At 38.7% G+C, this 20,039-nt stretch overlaps 1 protein-coding gene across 1 annotated transcript in view; it reads right to left on the bottom strand.

Annotated features, from left to right (window-relative positions):
• CPED1 (cadherin like and PC-esterase domain containing 1) overlaps positions 1-20,039 on the bottom strand; it is a 158,605-nt gene that overhangs the window by 24,525 nt on the left and 114,041 nt on the right. Inside the window, exon 17 of the mRNA XM_050903592.1 lies at positions 459-576. Coding sequence (XP_050759549.1) covers positions 459-576 — 118 coding nt within the window. The remainder of the gene's footprint in view (positions 1-458; positions 577-20,039) is intronic.

The raw sequence follows: 20,039 nt of genomic DNA, 5'->3' as shown, positions 1-20,039 counted from the left end.
TAAGGTATCAATATATGTAAAAACACATACTTTACTGATTGAAATTGTAAATTGTTTTTGTGTTCCCAATATAGAAGTGGAAATATAAAATTCAAATGGGTCAAAATGTTGTGTTCTTTTTCTAAAGCTAATTTTTATTTTGAGTAGATAATCCCTTCCATTTAGAATAAAGCGTTTTTATTTTAAATTGTTTTGATGGAAATATTTCAATGCATTTTAAAGGCTACATGACAATAACACAAGCAGTGGTGGATCACTGATTAGAAACTTATTAAACAAAAAATTGTCACATAAACTAATTAACCTGATTTTAAAATCTGTAACTATTACAAGTGATTAGTTAAATTTATTGTGCATAGGTTAGTGCATGTCTATAGAAAAGAGGAAAATTTTTTTCTAGTTTTATTTTGATGAGGTGCATGAGTTAATTTTCAGAAGAAAGAGGATTAAGTACAAACCTTTTGTGTCTCCAGCTTCACAGGTCTTCAACACTGTCTGTGAAATTGCTGAGAGGTATTCATGAGACAGAGGCTGCAAGCCACAGGACTCCTCTGGAAGAATTCGAGAACCACAGTCCTGAATTAAAATGAAATCTGTGAAAATGACAGCACTGCACCCATCCATATGACTTTGAAATTCTCTTCAAGGACATTTAAAGAGGAAAAAAGTTATTTGGGATTGGTTCTGCAGTTCGTTCATCCTTTGCTCTTCAATATATATTTTTAATACAAAATTTAGAATCCTTTTTCTATTCAGACAATGGTTTTGTAATAAACTATCCCAATTCACAGTAAATGTACAAGATACTACATGTGCTAAAGATATAAGAAAATTTATTAAGACAAACATATATAACATTCATGTAATGTCATGTTGTCTCTACTTATCATACAATCTCTACCTATTTGCCCTTAGCAATTTTTTATGCATATCTGCAGTCATATGAAGTACATTTCTGTCATGAAATGCCCCAAATTAGCTTCAGGAGATACAGGTGCATAAAGGAAAAGAGAAAGAAAAAAGAAAAATTTCAAGAGGAAAGTGTTTGAGCTAGTAGAGCAGTTACAAAAACTTATTAGGGGTACTGAAGGAAAGGATTTAATATAACTACAAATATAGTCTTCTTGTGGGTCTTCACGTGAGATGTAATCCATAGTAAACTTGAGACACTACCATAAGGGTAACATAAATAATGGACATATTTATGTTCAAAAACATTCACCTTTTAATTAATTTTCTTCATAGAAAAGAATCTGACCTTTTTTTCACATTCTAGTTAAAGAAGAGTTCACTAAGACCCACAATTAACACAGAAATATTTTATCTATGTTTATGCTTGGATACAGAAATATGGACCGGTTATTAAATGTAGTAAAGAACTAGAGACCACTAATGCAATGGCATACACTGGAAACACACTTCATAAGGAGCTAAGTTTCTCACATTTTGATAATTTCTGATAAATTTTGTAGGCATTAGCAGAAATGTATATGGGAATTAATTAATGCCAGATGCCTAAAAAGTTAGCAGTAACAACCTGGAATACCAATGAATCAATTTGACATTACCTTTCTAAAACTTTGCAAGTGAAAAGTGTTATTGGCTTTTAGAAAACTTGAATATTATTCTATATGGAAGGCCAGAGGTGCTGCCAGCTCCCAAAAATTTCAGACGAAATATGCAGATAGTGATTCCCTACCATAGGTTTTAGCACATGTAGGTTCTTACTTTTTAAGTAATGGGTTATATCAACTTTGTGCCTTACAGTTGTAATGTTCAAGCATCCACTGACATGATATAAATGACATCACAGCATTTGTGACATCGGGCAATTGTTTTGGTAATTTTAGACATCTACAGTATATATGGCTGCATGAGTTGTTCATTCTAGTTTTCCTTTACCATTTCTGCAGAGAAATAGCATTCCTAGGACACATTTTTAAACTGTTTTAGATGTGCACTTCAGGATAAAATGAATCACATCCTAAAAATGCCTTTCTCCCTGAATGGTAACAAGAGTTTAGAACAATTCAGAGGCATATATCTACATTAGTTCAGATGACTCTCTCTTCAAATTACTTTGTAAAAATACTCATCTTTCCTACTGCATTGCCCAAACTGGTGCTATTTCCAGTTGTTTCATCAGAAGATAGGAGCATTCTGGGGTCAGTGTTAGCTTAAGAAATAGTGTCTACTATCTCATATTTCATTGCCTCACCCTCATTTCTGTATTGTGATAAGCTCACCAGAACACAGAGGGTTTTTTTCACCCAAACCGAAAAGCTATAAAACTGGGACTTAAAATAGTGAAAAAGATCATTTTATGACAAAGGAGAAAATATTATGAAAATTTAACGATGGCAATCATTACTTAATGTACTTTTATTTTTAAATATTGTACAAAAAATGCAGCTGTGGCCCTTTCTGGCTAAATGGAATATTAGTCATGGCAATGTTCTATAATTCAAAATTTGCCTTTTTAAAGAATTGCATATGCTTAGTACTACTAATTAGTTACAAACAAACTACACAAATGGAAACACACTTTTATTGGAGTGTGTTCATTTCAAGAAGGAGTATTCCTGAAACCGGACAGAATAATAAAATATAATTTCTTCAAAAAGAAAAAATATTTCATTGGTCTTTTCTTCACTGAAGTATGCTGATTTCTATTTTTATTTTCTAAAATGATATTAAAATTAATTTGGCAACTGTCATGTAATATCATTCACTGTTTCCACGCAATTATGCTACATCTAGGATGCTATGCCTAAATTGGACCAATGAGCAAATGACAATTATGTCCTAATATTGTCAAGGTGAAACTTGACAGTTAGTAGGATATATGCCATTGAAACAGATGGACATACGAATCCATGCTGGAATTTAGTAAATACTGGTGGGTCTTGATTATGCAATCAAAAACCAAAGTGAAATAGTTGTCTCACAATTATTCTGATCTCATTAAATTCCATGGTGGAAAAAAAAAAAGAGTAAAACAAAAATCTTCCCACTAACTTCAAAGGGTTAAGGTCGTTTTTGTGCACAAAAAGTCAGAGAAATGGTAGATATGTGTGGGTTCTTTTGTACAGTTGTCCTGTTCTCTGCTTAATGCTCTATAACTAGGGAAAACTGTTATGACAAAATGAATGGCACAGTATCTTCTAGTGTTAAACTGTGATGTTGTCTTGGAGCCTCTGGGTCTGGACACACTGTACAGCTATTTGACAGTGTTACTTCAACTAACATTAACATCAGAAAGCTCCTACCTTGCAGTAAAACAATTTGCACAGGACTTCACAAGAAAGCCCGAAATTCCTGAATGTGCTGCCATTGCTCTCAACATAGTGCCATAAAATAACTTAACAGGGATTTTCTTGTTCATACCTCTGCCCAGGGTATGTGTTTAAACAAACAAAAATTTATTTTAATTGCATTCCTTGGACAATATCATTAACAACAGTTTCATGTGGCTGGTTTATTACTAATCACAGTCAATATGCAGGTCAAACCACATCACCGATTCCCTTTGACTTCGTTGTGTTTTCAAAGTATGCAAACCATGAATTTTAAAGGACACTGCTTATTTTTAATATGTAATTCACATCTAAAACTATAGTGTCATGAAAGATTGTGAATCACTGAACAAGCCTTATTTGTTTCATCTTTACTTTTGTGGGAGACCAATCCTTTATCATCATTGACATATTTAATATAATGTGCAAAATGAATCTGCAGCAGCTACAGATTTACCACAGCTCCACCAATGTACGGCACATTAAGGGCTCTTCTAATGGCCTGCAGATTTTTTAAAGTTTTCTTCAGGTGCTGCAGTGACATGACATCCTTCTTGCCTTGCCCAAAGATGAAACATCTTGTGATCTTAAGTATGTTTACAAAAGATCACTCATGGCAAAGATGAGAGCCAGACATGTAAACTTAAATGATAGCTCTTGCTCTGTGTCTGTTCTCCCTGCAAACCTTCATTTTTAGAAGGCAGACATAAAAAGGCCCTTGAAATGTCTGGACTAGAATCAAAAGAAAAATTCCCCTGCATTACATACTTCAGTGCACAGTTAGAATCAACTCTATAAGACTGGTTTGGCATTTTACTAGTAAACTTTCTTTTATCTTTACGGAAGATTTTCTGGACACTAGCAAATAAAAGAGGAATAAAGCTTTCCTCTGTATATCTAGGTAGCTTTCAGTCAACATCAGTTGATACTTAGAGAGTGAACATTTCTGGAGTCCATCTGCTGTGTGAAATGAGAACTGTTTCTGTTCAGACCGCACTACAGTGAACTTGATTTTCCATAAAGTTTTAGCCTTTAAGAGATCACACAGATTTTTCAGCCTGCTACTTTACAGTTTTCTCAAATTATTAATTTGGAGCTATTAATGCATATGTTATTTCATTTATTTATAGTCCAGGTGCCTGATTTAGTAAGATTTTTGTTTGTTCAGCTCAGCTTTCAATAACCGCACTGTATTTCCTCTCAATTACATACTTATGCATACGTATATGCATATACATACATAGTTTCTCTCAGGTGTACATAAATATTAAAAAAAACATACCAGTTCTAAAATCATATAGAGGTGTATGTGAGAGAGAGAGAGTGAGAGAGAGAGATAACCAAAGCATTATAAAAACAATTCATACTCATGCAGCTAACATCATGGAATGAATGTCGTATAGATAATACCATTGTAGTTGCAGTTATGCTTTAGATTAAGAGATCTAACTTAACTATTAATGGATTTTTAATTGCTGTTGTACCTTTTTACCACCTCCACCCTAATGAAAGAATGATTACTCTGAAATTGCAGTCATTGCCCACAGATCAACCCCATAAGCTTCCACCACACTGGAAGCAGTTAAAAGGAGAGAAGGTAAGAAGCCCACGACTTTCCTGGGAAAAGTCATATTGAATAAGGACAAATTGTCCATCTGTGTTCATTTGAATGGTCAGTGCTCCAGCAGCGACAAAGCACCACATCATAACAAAAATAAAGTTACTTTTAGCATCTACAGCTGCTGCTACCTGTCAGCTCAAAAATGCATTTTAAAATAGGAAGGTAGGATTTTCAGAATTTTTCTGGAATAACCCAACTCTGTCCATTCAAAGCTGTTACTAAAACTATCATTTTCAGTGGAAGTAGACTTAAGTTAATGAATTGAATGCTTTGGAAACTCCCACCCAGGATGCCTGTATCTAGGCTCCACACTCAGCTTTCTCAGTAAAAGTCCTTCTTGCATTTGGATTAAAACCCCTAGCGATCAATGGGAATGGTGGGCTCAACACTTTGAAAAACAGGTAATTTCTGCTTAGGTACTCATGTCTGAAATTGCACCCAGCCCAAATCACTGAAGACTACCCCTGCCAGACTAATAAAGGATCAGCATATCAGAATCTTTTAAACTAAGCAACAAGAGAAATATAACTAAGCTCACAGGAATACATTTTAGCATTGCACACAACCAACACGTAGCCAAAATCCTACATCTTTTTAACATCCAGAGCCCACAAGTGTCTGGGAACTAGTGGATGAGATAAACCTCATTCACTAGTTCTTGGCAAAGAAGGGAGGAGACCTCTCCATCCACCGAGCTCTGACCCCGCAGACCTTTGGCCAGTGTTGCCCATCAGCCTGGCAGGTCATGCAGCCACCTCCCCTAAGGCACCGCAGCCCTGCCTCATCTTATGATGCTGCCAGAGCTGCCTTATTTCTTTTGACTGTTTACATTTTAGATGTGACAGAACAAAGCTTCCTGTGAAAGAGGTAATTTTGAACACTTTTCTGTTGGCCTTTGTAGGCTTGCTGACTTAACTTTATTTGATCTGGTTCTATTTAAGCTGACCCGAGTTTCTCATGAAATCCTTTCATGTCTCTTTAGTCCATCTTTTTCTACTATTTTACACATAACTAAAACTGGATGAAAAGTGATTAAAAATGATGCTATGGAAGGAATTCTAATAAAATTAGTCAAAAAGTGAGCTCATGAAATAGTGAAATTGTATCTTATTGCTAGGGAATAAATTGTGAGCAGATGGATTAGTTCCACTCTATCAACTTTATTAATATGGCAGTAATATATGAAGGAACAGTTGGCATATTGACTTCTATTCAGCCGTCTCCCTCTGGCCGGCTGCATTATTCAGTGATAGATGAACCTCCAAAGATTCAGAGGTTCAGACTGGTTCAGTTCAACACCCAAATTAACGAGACAGATTGAACTGAAACTCCTGGCTGTACAAAATAAGTCTAGAAAACTCTCACAAGGAGAGAGGCAATCTCCCAAGAAATTTCAGTTCACTACTGCTTTTGGCTGGGAAACAATAACTATTATTATTCATCAAGCACTGCCTAAGACATAGATGAAGACATTGCCTACATCAAAAGACACACAAATCCATTAAACAGAGGATTAATGGGCTGAACTGATGGAGTAATGTGTCCGTGTGTTGCAGCTATGTTTTAAAGGAAAGACACTGCCACCACTGCGTTTTGTAAGGAACATAATGTGTTCCATCTGCAAAAATGGGATAGTATTTCCCCAATGACCCCAAAGGCACTGTCACAAAAAACACATTAAAAGACTGAGATGCTAGGTTCCACATGGATCTGGTAGGGGCCATAAAAACACTTTAGAAAAGGAGTTTGGGCACTCACAGGGTTGGAACATGCAGTGCACAGACATCAGTAGGAGACTGGGAATGATATGAAAAGCTGAGATATTGGCCATATTGTCAAGGCATGGTGAAGACATCAGAGAACAGCTTGAAACGTGGACAAAGTGCAGTCACCAGTCTAAATTGCTTTCAAGTTCTTACTAGTGCTATTCATGCTGTTGTTATAATTCTTATTATTTTGTCTTAAGAATACAAGCATACCATGAATTGCAAGATTTTTCTCTCTCGATCACAAACTTCTGCATAGAAAATTTTTTAGGGAATAATGTCACATGCTTTAACCAGTGACAGAAGAATGTCATAGCTACACAATATCTTTACTATATCTGCTAAAGAGCTTTTGAAAATCCCACTAGGTGCCTCTCTACAAAGACAACTGCCTCAAAGCACATACAGATTATATGGACAAATAAATTTCATCTTGACAACAGAGCAGATGCAAAGTGGCTTCCTCTGCACTGAGAATGCTAACCTCACAGAAAGCTAAGAAACTGTTTTGGAAAATAAGCACTACTTATAAAGAGCAAATATTGCAAGTTTCATATCGCTATTTAATATCTTTTATGTGTGTGGAGAATATAAAAGAATCCTTTCAAGCTATGAGGGATTTTCATTCAATTCCATTTTACATCATGTTTAATACTGCACACGATGTCAGTTAGACTCTCTGACTTCCTGTTCCCAAATAGTCAATAGTTCAAAGTTCTGCATTTGTGAACCACAGAACAAAAATATTCACGATGGCGAAAAAGCATGACTCTTAATCTAGCAGAGACTTGTGAATTATGATTCTGAACAGCTCAGAGATGCAGCAGAATTAGTTGAAGTAAGACACCTGAATGTGAAATCCAAATCCATTAAGAATAAAATATTGTAAACATAAGTTTTGGAAAATATTTCAAACTGTACGTAAAGATAATGACAGCTTTTTTTTCAATATTTGAAGCTAAAGTCTGCATGGATTTTTCAATTGCTTTCTTAACAAACATGTTTTCCTAATGCAACTAATGATATTTTTCCCAAGCAAGAACAGTGACGATTTCCAGCTTGTAGGCTTTATAAACTAAAAACACAAAGCAAGAAAAAAAGGAATGAAAAGAATTTAGTGTTTCTTCCTCCCTCAAAATGAAGATAAAACAGGAACAAGGAATAGCAGATAAAGAGAGGCATTTTGCTATTTTAGGTTCTGGTGGTTTTTTAGTTTAAAAAGTGAGACAGTAACGTTGACCTGGAGACTTTAAGAGCTGCATCAGTTTTGGATTCCCACTTAGTCCTCCTCTTTCCCTCTGTCTTTTCCCAGTGCAAGCTCTGAATGTGAATTGACTTGAATTTTGCTAAGTCCACTATCTGAAAATGGGGAATAGCTTGAGAAAACCATGTGCTTTGACAGTGCAAGAAGTAAATATTTTATGTGACAACCAAAGGAATTATTAGGTATTTATGGTTCTCTCTCAATGAAGTGCCAATGTGGCCCTGACTGTTTTCCCTGCTAATTAAGTAAAAAAATGTACTATATCAGCTAGGAAATCCCACAGCCTTGTGGTTATTTTTAAGGAGCATTCTCTTCTACCCTCCCATGCTCAGGGTATACGGCATTCACAGTTCACAATGCAGAGAGATCTATACTCTACACCTTCCTATGTGCAAGAGGCACTTGAGCTCTAGCTTTGTCCCTTTGATTTTAGACTAAGACCTTTATATCACAGCCATGACGAACACAGCAGAACTTCTCAGATGAACAGCTATCACTACATTCAGAAAGTATGAAAAAGTATGACAGAAAAAATGAGTTGAAAAGCATTACTGTTCATTCATGAATTCTGAAATTGAAATACTCTGACAATGAATGCAATGCATTGAAAAAAAAATATGTTAGCCAAGGACTCGGTCCAGTGAGCTATACATCTGCTAAAGCTACTGTTAAAGCTGCTTTTCACAGTAAGCCAGGCTTGCAGATTTGAACTCAATGTTTCAGGGTGTACTGTACAAAAAGTACTTCTTTCTCACTTTCAGCACAAAATACTGTAGACCTTGCAAGAACATCTATTAACTTTATTTAGGGCTTGGCGCATACTGAGGTTAAGATTCCAAGGAGAGATTTCATAGATTCATAGAATCATAGAATGGTTTGGATTGGAAGGAACCTTAAAGATCATCTAGTTCCAACCCCCCTGCCATGGGCAGGGACACCTTCCACTAGATCAGGTTGCTCAAAGCCCCATCCAACCTGGCCTTGAACACTTCCAGGGATGGAGCATCCACAACTTCTCTGGGCAACCTGTTCCAGTGTCTCACCACCCTCACAGTAAAGAACTTGTTCCTTACATCTAATCTAAATCCACCCTCTTTCAGTTTAAAGCCATTACCCCTTGTCCTATCACTGCATGCCCTTGTAAAAAGTCCCTCTCCGGCTTTCTTGTAGGCCCCATTTAGGTACTGGAAGGCTGCTATAAGGTCTCCCCAGAGCCTCCTCTTCTCCAGGCTGAACAACCTCAACTCTCTCAGCCTGTCTTCATAGGAGAGGTGATCCAGCCCTCTGATCATCTTCATGGCCCTTCTCTGGACTCACTCCAACAGGTCCATGTCCTTCTTATGCTGGGGGCCCCAGAGCTGGATGCAGTACTCCAGGTGGGGTCTCACGAGAGCAGAGGGGGAGAATCACCTCCCTTGACCTGCTGGTCATGCTTCTTTTGATGCAGCCCAGGATACAGTTAGCTTTCTGGGCTGCAAATGCACATTGCACATGTTGAGCTTCTCGTCAGGGTTGCTCTCAATCCACTCATCGCCCAGCCTGTATTTGTGCTTGGGATTGCCCTGACCCATGTGCAGGACCTTGCACTTGGCCTTGTTGAACTTCATGAGGTTCACAGAGGCCCATGTCTCAAGCCTGTCAAGGTCCCTCTGGATGGCATCCCTTCCCTCCAGCTTGTCAACTGCACCACAAAGCTTGGTGTCGTTGACAAACTTGCTGAGGGTGCACTCAATCCCACTGTCCATGTCACCAACAAAGATGTTAAAAAGCGCTGGTCCCAACACCGACCCGAGGAATGCCACTCGTCACTGGTCTCCACTTGGACTTTGAGACGTTGACCGCAACTCTTTGGGTGCAACCATCCAGCCAATTCCTTATCCACCAAGTGGTCCATCCGTCAAATCCATGTCTCTCCAATTTAGAGACAAGGATGTCGTGTGGGACAGTGTCAAACATTTAGGATGTTTGGGTCCAATTCACAACTCTGCCTCTTATTTTCTGTATCAGCTTGGGCAGATGACTTGGATCTCCATCCAACTCTACTCACACCTGTAATGTATCATCTCAAAACCCTCATGCAGTTGCCGCCATCCTCCTAAGTGCCTAAGTTTCTTCTAGTGGGCATAGACAAAACCAGCCATAGCTCAGGAGAGCTATGTTAGTCAGCCCCTTTAGCCCTAACAGAGTTCAAAAATCCCTTTGCCAACAGTGTTTGATCTGATAGGTGTTCTCAGGACATGCCACTGGGAGTGTGCACTGCACGAAGCATTAACTGGTATTTCCCTGGTAGAACATTTCCCTGTGATATAGCAAACGCAGTTTAAAGTCCCTCTTTTAACTGATTTGCAGCAGAGATTTCAGTTCCAGCTCCCAATGTCTTCCCTCCAGTCAGTGGGCTACAGGCTATTCTGGGCAGTTCTGTCTCAGTCTCTCCCAAGGAAGCTGTTTGCATTTGCTTTGTACATACAATTAAATAATGACTTGTAAAGAGCCTTGAACCTGCTCCACCCACAGGCGAGATGTGTGTAAAGAAACTGGGGTGAAACTGGATGGAGGGAGCACGACCAGGCTCCCTGTTAACTGTTACGTGAGAAAGGACCGACTGAAGTAGTTACTTGGCTCCCTGAGAGAGCATGTGGCAATTCAAAGTGGAGGACAGGCTCTCCTGTAACCCAAGACTGGATGTGTAACTCCCAGAGAAAGGTACACTTAATATACATTGTTTTCCATATGATTTTCTGCGCGGCAATACATCTGACTCCCTAATCACTGTGCTGGCTCATGTAGAATCTTGTTTTTACACGCTGAACTCTTCTATTTCAAATTTAAAAAAGGGTTGTACCAGACACTTTTTTGTGTGTGCTTTCTTCCCCTAGTTGTATCAGATGTTCCACTAAAAAAAAAATATTAAACATTTCTCTGCAAGCTTTACCTCACTAACACTCCCTACGCAATGCATGAGGGGCCTAGTTACACTGCTTGGACATAGTGTGTTTCCCTAGGCCTCAGGATGCTTAAATGTCTTTCTTCACAACTGATTGCCCTGGATTTTCGTGCACATTCCCTGAACATGAGAAAAGGAATGTAATACTGATTTTTTTTCAGCAAAGTATTCATGATGAATAGCAAGCTGGTGACTGCCAAACAGGATGCAAAAGAACTAAGTTCTGCAAGTCCAGTTCAATAGGAGCATTGATTTTGCTTCTTTTTACTTCTCATTAAAAAAAAAAAAAAAAAAAAAAAATTGGAACATTGGGATTTCCTTTCTTAGTCTAAATTGAGCTTAAATTGGCCCAAAGGATTGTAAAGGTATTAGTGAGCCATGGATGGACTGACAGCAAGATTTCAAGAGCTTTGTTATCTTGGGAAAGTAGACAAAAACAAAGCTAAGGAAATAATAAACAAATGGACTAAATACATTCATAAGAAAAGCCAGAAAAGTTTATTACTTTATTTATGTTATATTGGCTGCAGGGTAAATTAAAATGATTTTTGTTTAAGGAATTAGTGCACACACTGTTTTATACAGAAATTGTTCTCCGTGGCATACTAGGTTTTGGAATACACATCAGAGCCAGGCATGGACTGGGGAGCATTGAGGAAGCCACTAATACAGGCTCAGAAACACCAAGTGGAAGACTTCTGAAACTGTTTTCCCAGACAATGCCAGAAAACCCAGTGAGTTCCTGCCTTTCATGTAAAGACAGACTCTACATATGTGTGGAGGCTTCACTCTAATGGAAAGCACGCTCGTATCTGGTGGACAACAGGAGGTATTTCCCTTTGCATATTTACAGCCTGCACTGACGCACATGGTTGAAGAGCCTGAGCACACGGCCAGCTTCGTGCAGCCATGCGCTTTGATGTTGGCTGTCTTTAATGGTGTCCCAGGGAACACACAGGGCCACATCCTGAGAGCAGTTGCGTTGAACACCCGAGTCATTCAATTCAACTCCCAAGAGCCGAACATCCCTCCTCTTCAAAAAGCAATACCCCTGGTGAAAGGACCTATGCTTGCTCTCCAGTGAGAGTGGTGCAGATGGTTTGTCTGCTCAACACCCAGTCTGCACTTAAAAATATCAGCCAGGTAGAGGTGATCAGAGGGACACAGGGGTGTGCCATGGGGACAGACCTGAGCCTGGGGATGTCCATTTTGTGGAAGGCCACCTCAGCGACTACTGCTCCCCACCTGAAAGGTGCCAAGAAGAAAGGGCATGTGAAATAGATGTGTGCTGGTTGCAATGCCCCTGTTCTGGGCAGGGATGATCCCTAATACCTTGTGCTTTCCCAGCAGGTCAGCGGGAGGCAGGTCATAGCAGCTGGCCGCCCCGCAAGCAGCAGCCTGACCCTTCTGTATTTGGCTCTGTTTTTAAAGTGGCGTTCGATGAAGGGCCCATCTCTGATTAAGGGTCCATCTCTGAGGCTTTTCTGGCCAAATATCAGACCCTTCTCTTATTAAGACATTAGGCTGTTTAAGTGAATCAAGAGACAGGTTCAAAGATCTTGAGAGGGTATATTTTTAGAAAGAGAGCATTTACACAAATCTTTCTAACTGTAACCAACAAATATTTTATGAAAAATCTATTACTGATGTAAAGTTTAGAGCCTTGCTGCATACACAAAGAAATGTGAGGGCTAAAACTAAGAATGTGTAAATGACACTAGAGAAAGTCTCTGTGCAAATGTTCAGGACAGATGGACAGTGCATGGATAGGTCTCCATTCCATACTATCCATAACTCAAATTGAAGCTACTTGTATTCAGAAGGTGCTGTATAAGCCTACAGCAGTGCAGAAGGGAAGACTATGACTTTTACTCTATATGTATGAAAAAGAGTGAGAGAATGTGAAGATTTAAGAAGTGGTGGGGGGTTTTTCTCCTTTCTTCCTCTTCAGTTAAAAGCTTCAGTAAAAATACAATACTTAAAAGGAAATCAGTCAACATCATTCGAGATTAAAGTTTCTTGGACAATGCACACAATGAAGACTGTATCAAAAGAGAAAAGATAAATGTATTTATAGACAGTATCTGGTTATCATTTATACTTCCCTTTTACCACACTGTGGCTTACCATGAAAAGAATGAAGTAATGAAGGACTGATTTGCCTTTGAAAATCAATATATACTTCATTCAAAAGAATCTTTGAGTTAGAATATTTTCCTTGCTGTCTAATAGCTATGTCCAGCACTAAATTTTACATATCCCCAGATACTCATTTAATATACACAGCTGGGAGACAGGAGTAAGACAGGCAAATTTGTTTTCCTAGAACACCTACAAATCTGGCCATGTAGTAATTTATTTTCTAAACTATAATGGGGTCAAAATTTACTCTAATGAATTTGCAGCACACTTGCTGCTATAATCACAGAAGTGAATTTCACAGATTTTTATTAATCATGATCTTTTTCAAAAGATACTGATTAAAGGTTTGCCTTCTGTTGCATAGCAGACTGAAAATGCAGTCTCCTTACAGCTTGATGGCTTACTGAACAGCAGACTGCATGCAGGTAGCTTTCACACATGGACAGAAACAGATTGCAGGCAGTTAGTGCCAAATGAGCAGATTGAAGTCAGAATTCAGTCCGCTTTCTCCAACAGCCTGCTCGCAGTAATTTACTACTGCATGTCCTTTTCATTCAGCTAAAGTAATCAAGCAGCCAGTAGTTGAACAAGGCCCCCCTCACAAAAACCAACTAATTACTTCTGAAAACTGAATAATGTGCTTAGTGACGATGTTTATTCTACTGCACAAGGCATGATAAGTGATGCTGAGCTGAAGCCTTGCTTTGGTCAATACTGAGATCACACTAGCACAGAGACGGAGCACAGTGGAAATAGAAAAAAAAATTAAAAATTGAAATTTAGGCTCCCTCAACAATGTATTAAGACAGTTAATTACTGCTTATTATTCACGTAAGTTCCCCTGACCTACATAAATAGTTTTATACAGCAATTTACTCTCCCTAACAGACAGACGTCTGGAAGATTTCTGTGATTTACTTCCGGTCTGGGAAGCAATGAGGAGGCAAATAATGCAGCCAGTGCAGCACTACAAACATAACTGAATCAAAGTGACTCAGGTGTTCCCCCTGAAATGTCAGAAACATGTTAACTACTGTTTTTTTTGCAAGGACAGAGGCTACACTTGGATCTGGGCAATGTTCCAGGCCCAGGCAGTGACCCAACCTAGACTCGCCAAGATTCAGCACTTCAAAGAAAGAACTCTGTATAGAGCTAAGGACTCCTCCACCTTTCATATGTATTTTGAGTCAGCCTGCGAGATGTTTTGTGTTTAACTTTCATGTGTCCACTAATAAAATGAATTGCTGTAAATTCAGGTTTCTGGAGATGTGGAACAAGTTTTTTCCTTCAGCAAAGTAGGCATGGATACATTCACATCGTAGCAAACCCTCCCACATTATAACTCACATGGTTTTTCTGACTGATAGGATTATTTGATTCCAGGAAAATGCCCCCTGAGCAGCTCTGAAACCATGGATTGAATATTATCTTATCGTTTCAATATTTTTGCCTACACAGATGAACAGTCTAGGTGATGGATTGCTCTTGGCCTGCCCATACTCCTAGTCGTTAACCAGATATTTTTCATCTTCCTACTCTTCCTCAGTAAGATACTGGATATCTTGCAACAGGAATTTTACTCATAGTGTTTGCCCAGTAGTAAGTCAGCAGAACCCCTACAAATCTTGAACCAAACACGCAGCTCAGATTCCCTCCAGTGCGAGCTCTCTTCCACGTGGCAAAGGGCTGCCAGAACTTACTGTGGATGGTGAGACCCTGGCCTTGCAGAAAACTAAAACATTTCCAGTTCGAATCAGACTTAGAGGATCTACTACAGACAAATGGACTGAGATAATGGAAGGGATCTATTCCAGCAAATATTAGATTACAGTGTATTACAATATAGCATACATTAGATACCATTATATACTGTATACTGTAGTCTATATTAGATACATGATAGTAATTTAACAAAGGTTAAGTATTAGTGCAAGGATGTTGTCATCTTGCTTTTACTTCTTTTTAATTCCCTCCTTCCACATCCTTTCTACAGTCTTTTTATCATTTGACAACAGTAAAAATTGTATAAACTTTACAGTCTTTTTTTATAGAAATACACAGATGTGGAGTAATCTTGCTGTGCTGATTCTACCATACTGATCTTTACCCTTCAGCTGCTAATACCCTTTTCTCTCATAAAAATGGCAGTTCTGCATGACTGAATCAGGGGAGGACACTTCTAGAAAAGTATTCATGTTTGATAACTTCTTTTTTTTTTTCTATTATAGTTTCATATTACCAACATGAGAAAGACAATAAGAAAGCTTGAGGGAAGGTCAGAAAGGAGAAAGGGAAAAGAGAAGGATATGTGTTAGAAGAGAAGGAAGAGGATTAAATGAACAATAAATTGTTGTCTTAGGGCACACAGCTGTCTAGATGTGCCATGTTACAACAACTGAAAAGAATTGCTTAAATAATTGTTTGCAATTGCTAAAAAATATTTGGAAATACCTTGAAATGCCTCTATTTTGCAATATTAAACCTGCCTTCTCTTGTGTTGAAAGAATAACATAAGAGTAAACAACTCAAGATTGGCTGCTAGTCTGAAAGCACTGCATTACTATTTTCATATAGAGTGAACTAAACAGAAAACATGTAGATGATAAACTCTAGCTTACCATTTTGCACTGCAAAATGTCCATACAAAGACTGATCTTAATAGACCACCACACAGAGATTATGGTGATTAAATAACCTCCTCCTTCTAGGCTGATGAACTTCAGCGTCTAGCATACTGGGGAATGAAAAGGTATGCATATCCAACAAATGACCTCAATGCAGCTATGAAAACCCAGACACACAGAGGCTCCAAATGGCCTTCACATTGCCAAGTTCAATGGCTTGGGGATGACTCCACTTTCTCCTGGTAAAACAGTATAAACCCCTTCACTGTATCAGAGTGCAAAAGCAAAGCTTCGTGTAAATGAGACTTGGATGTGCTGCAAGGCATTTCTTGCAAAGCAAGAAAGCTGTCTCAGTCTTCTTCTGCCTTTCTCACTCTCCAGTAACTGACTGAAGTTGTGAAGTTAGTTCTGAGTTAAAGCCAAACGAAAGAGGTGCTATCATTATTTATGAGTGCTGGTGGTCCACTGGCAGTGTGCCATTCATAACCAGTTTTTACAAGAAGTCGGACATTTCCCAAGATATTTTTTTGCTGTCTTCTCATTGACCTCAGTGGCAGCTGTTGAGTGCAATTATCTCAAAGGTCCACAAGGCTAACGAGTACCTCTCCACAGCACATACAGCAAGTTCCAAAAGTAATCTCTATCCTTTCACAATGCTTAATAGTGAATGCCTCAAAAGCCAGGAGCTAATGCAAGGTGTAAGTTCCCTGAATATTCACTTTTGTACCCTACCAGATACAGCTCACATCATACATAAGTTTTTTTCCAACAGAACAATTCTTCAGATCTGCTCGTCCTTCTTTTCTGAAGTACAAGCTCCTTATCCAAAGCTTTCCTCACACAGACAGTAATGGTATCAAAAAAATACAATGTCAAATCATGATATACTGTTAGAAAAATTACAAATTGAGTGAAAACATGCTGATCATAACTTTATAGTGATTTTATCTGGAACAACTTGCCGCTTGCAACATTCACATGTGCAGTGTTTAAGGGATTGTCTGACCACATGTTTTTGCTCCACATCTGTCAACTAAGAGCAGAGATCTGTTTGCACAGTGTAGCACTCTGGAACATTAGAATACTCCCACAAGTATTTCTGGCTTATAAAGCAAGAAATGGGTTACCTTGAGGCTGTGGTATGTTCATCTGTGGTTTATATGTTACAGTTGTAATACTCTTCATATTTTGTAAATTATATTAGTTACCGCAGATGTCAAATGATAGAATTTCAAAATGAAAAGGCACTTCTAATCATTAATATGAACTAACATGTATAGCTTTGAATCTTTCATATCATAATGATTTGCCACAGTCAAAGAGCACATCTGATTTGTTTTATATCTCTCGAAAATGTGCATCTTCTTCCATACAGTTCACAGAATCACAGAGTCACAAAATCATTCCAGTTGGAAAGAACCTCAGGAGGTCTCTAATCTAACCTCTTGCTCCACGCAGACTCAGCTATGAGATCAGACCAGGTTGCTCAGGTTGCTTTGTCTATTCTGGTCTTGGAAATCTCCAAGGATGGAGCCTGCACAACTCCCCGCTGCAGTCTGCATCACTTGACTGTCCTCAAAGTGAGAAATGTTCCCTTACATGTTCCCAGTCAGAAACCGCTCTGTTTCAATTCATGACCATCGGCTTTTGTTCTGCTGTGCACTTCTTTCATAAAGAGCCTGGCTCCCTCTTCTTGGCAACCTCCTCTTAGATAGGAAGGCTGCTATTAACTCTCCCTGAAACCTTCTGCACTCTAGATTAAAAAAGATCATCTCCCTCAGCCTCTCCTCAGAAGGCAAGCACTGGAGGCCAAATGTGCCCTAAAGGCTTTTTATGCTGTAGCTTGGCATGCACACAACCACCTGAGACCTGACTGTGCTGAGATTCAAGTTAGAAGTAGATATTCCTCTAATTTTGTCGGCAGATTAGTAAATATTCTGGGAATTTATATGCTAGACTAAGCCCAGTGGAAAACACAGCTAAGAGATTTCTGTAATTTCTAAGAGCCTAATGAGCAGTGCTGAGATGTAGGAGATGCAAGTTCAAATCCTTTATGCACTGATTGATGGGAGTTCAGTTAGTGGCTTATGTAAAAAATCTCCAGTGGGATAAGCAGAGACTAACTCTAAAGTAGGGGTTCATCTAGCATGGGGATTCTGCTCCACTTTAGGTAACTGTTTCATAGATTAAAAAAACCCAATAAAAATCTTTTTACTGTGAGCTGTAAATAGAATTCCTAATTTAACCAGCTGCACTATACTTGTTGCAATGAAGTTTTATTTGAATGACTGCAGGTTTGACAAGTCTTCTATTTGATGTTACTAGTATTTTAACTCCTACTTAGATAATTTGCAACTTCAACTAAACAAGGAGCTGTAATTTAGCACTTGGAGTTTACAATTAAGTCTGGTTATCAGTCACCGTTCTGGTCTATAAAGACAAGATATTTTTAGCAATACAGAACTCAAAATATGTATTCATTTATATCAGCTTCTGTCTGCTTCATTAGGGAATGGACATGGTAGCTCCATTTGCAGAACAACCTTTACAAATATTTCATAGTAGTTTTCTGAGTTGTGTAGTATGACACCAATTGAGATTTATTAGAGACTAGCGACAGTGCAAACCATAACAAAAACACAAATCAAGAAAAATCTATTGCAAACATATCTGCAGTTACAGCGAAGGGCTTAGCAATCAGTCACTACAACCAAAGTGTCCTAAACAATAAGAGTATCGAACAAAAATGTCTCTCTCCATCTTAAAACATGGTCCAGTAAACTAATCAACAGCCTGTGCATGGAAAGCTAAGTGTAGCAGCTCTGCAGATAACAGAGGGGTAGGCTCTTTGACTGTCTTTTTACTCCCCAGAACTGCTTGCTCCAGACAATCATCTCTTTCTTATAAGGAGTAACTAAATAGCAGTATTTCTGTGGTTTAATAGATGTGATTTCCTTAGCAGGACGGAGAGATGAGATGTGACAAAAATTTCCAGTTCTGTGGCAGGAGATGGAGCAAGCAGGCAGGGTAACATCCTATTCTCACTAAGCACATGCATACTTCCCATTCACGTCTTCCTGCTTTAGGTTCACGTGTTTAAGGTTGAGCACTCATATCAGTACTTTGCTGGGTTGAGAAAAAAATACCCAGCATTGAACAGGAACAGCCACTTCAATTCCTGCAATTGCTGGTGTTACAGGCACAGAGCCTTCTTTCTGTAGTCTCTTTATTGTAAGAAAGAGCCCCCTTTCACAGATAGGAGCCAGGAAACTCACAGGTCTTTTCTGAAGCCGCAAGACAGTTTGCAAAAATTGTGGAAAGGCAGAGTACAAGCTCAGCGAACATCTTTTTTCTCATCATCTCCTAAACTATACTTCTGGTTTTAAAAGTGATCATGATGTCTGATCCTTGAGAAGGGGAAGAATAGAGTTGCTATTGACTTTGAGAAAAGCTGTTTTCTGTACTGTCTGGATGGCATGGGTTAGGTTCTCCAACTCACTCCCTGGAGGACTGCCTTTCTCCATTCATCTTACTGAGGACTCTGAGGGACTAAGGCTCTAGCTTAGGCATCTGAGAGAGATGTTCAGATTTGGACAGGGATGAACACCTCTCTCCATTTTGTTCAGGGGATCTTCAAACACACTACAGACATAGGGAATTGAGATAAATATGGACGTATTTAGGATGACTATGAAATCCAAAGTTGTCTTAAATTTTTTAACTATAACATTTTACGACAGAGACTAGCTATTGACACAAGAATATTGTATCATTCATATCTTGGTATGTAAATTGATGCTTTGTCCCATATTCCTGTTTAAAGGTGTTCAGTAAGTTATGAGACAGCAGCTGAAGCCATCTTTAGTCAAAGGATTGAGAGTAGCAGCTCCAGAAGTTGATTTGGATCATGTCAAAGTTAATAGCCTTCTGGAGGAACCAGAAGGCCATTTGCCGCAGAGGGAACTTACTGTAAGTATCCCCCTAACACAGATGCTCCCATGAAGAGTTAATGCAAAGTCAATGCTCCTATCAAGAGGAATGGAATTAATCCAGGTCCTTATCACTACAAATTAAGTTTCCAAGCTTCTTAAAGTCCAGCACTTGCTCAGCAAGTGAGAGGGTCAAAACCACACCAAAAATTAAGTGTATGAACGATGTGCTTTTTCCATCTTGACAGACACCCACCCCTAAGACTTAGACACCATCCATTTCTTTCTTCTTTCCAGGAAGAAGACTTTTCCAGATGGTCCTTACCTCCTTTCAAGCTTGGTATTAATTGGTTAAGGAACACTTTTGAAAGAGACCAGACTGGCAGGCTGAGACTTGAGAAATCAAAAAAATGAAAAGAAAAAAAAAAATGCATTTTTGAACCTCTATACTGT

The sequence above is a fragment of the Gymnogyps californianus genome, chromosome 1 (assembly GCF_018139145.2).
Source record: "Gymnogyps californianus isolate 813 chromosome 1, ASM1813914v2, whole genome shotgun sequence".
NCBI classification, from domain to species: domain Eukaryota; kingdom Metazoa; phylum Chordata; class Aves; order Accipitriformes; family Cathartidae; genus Gymnogyps; species Gymnogyps californianus.
Note: the sequence above shows the minus strand (reverse complement) of the source record. Positions and strands in the feature narration are given on the sequence as shown.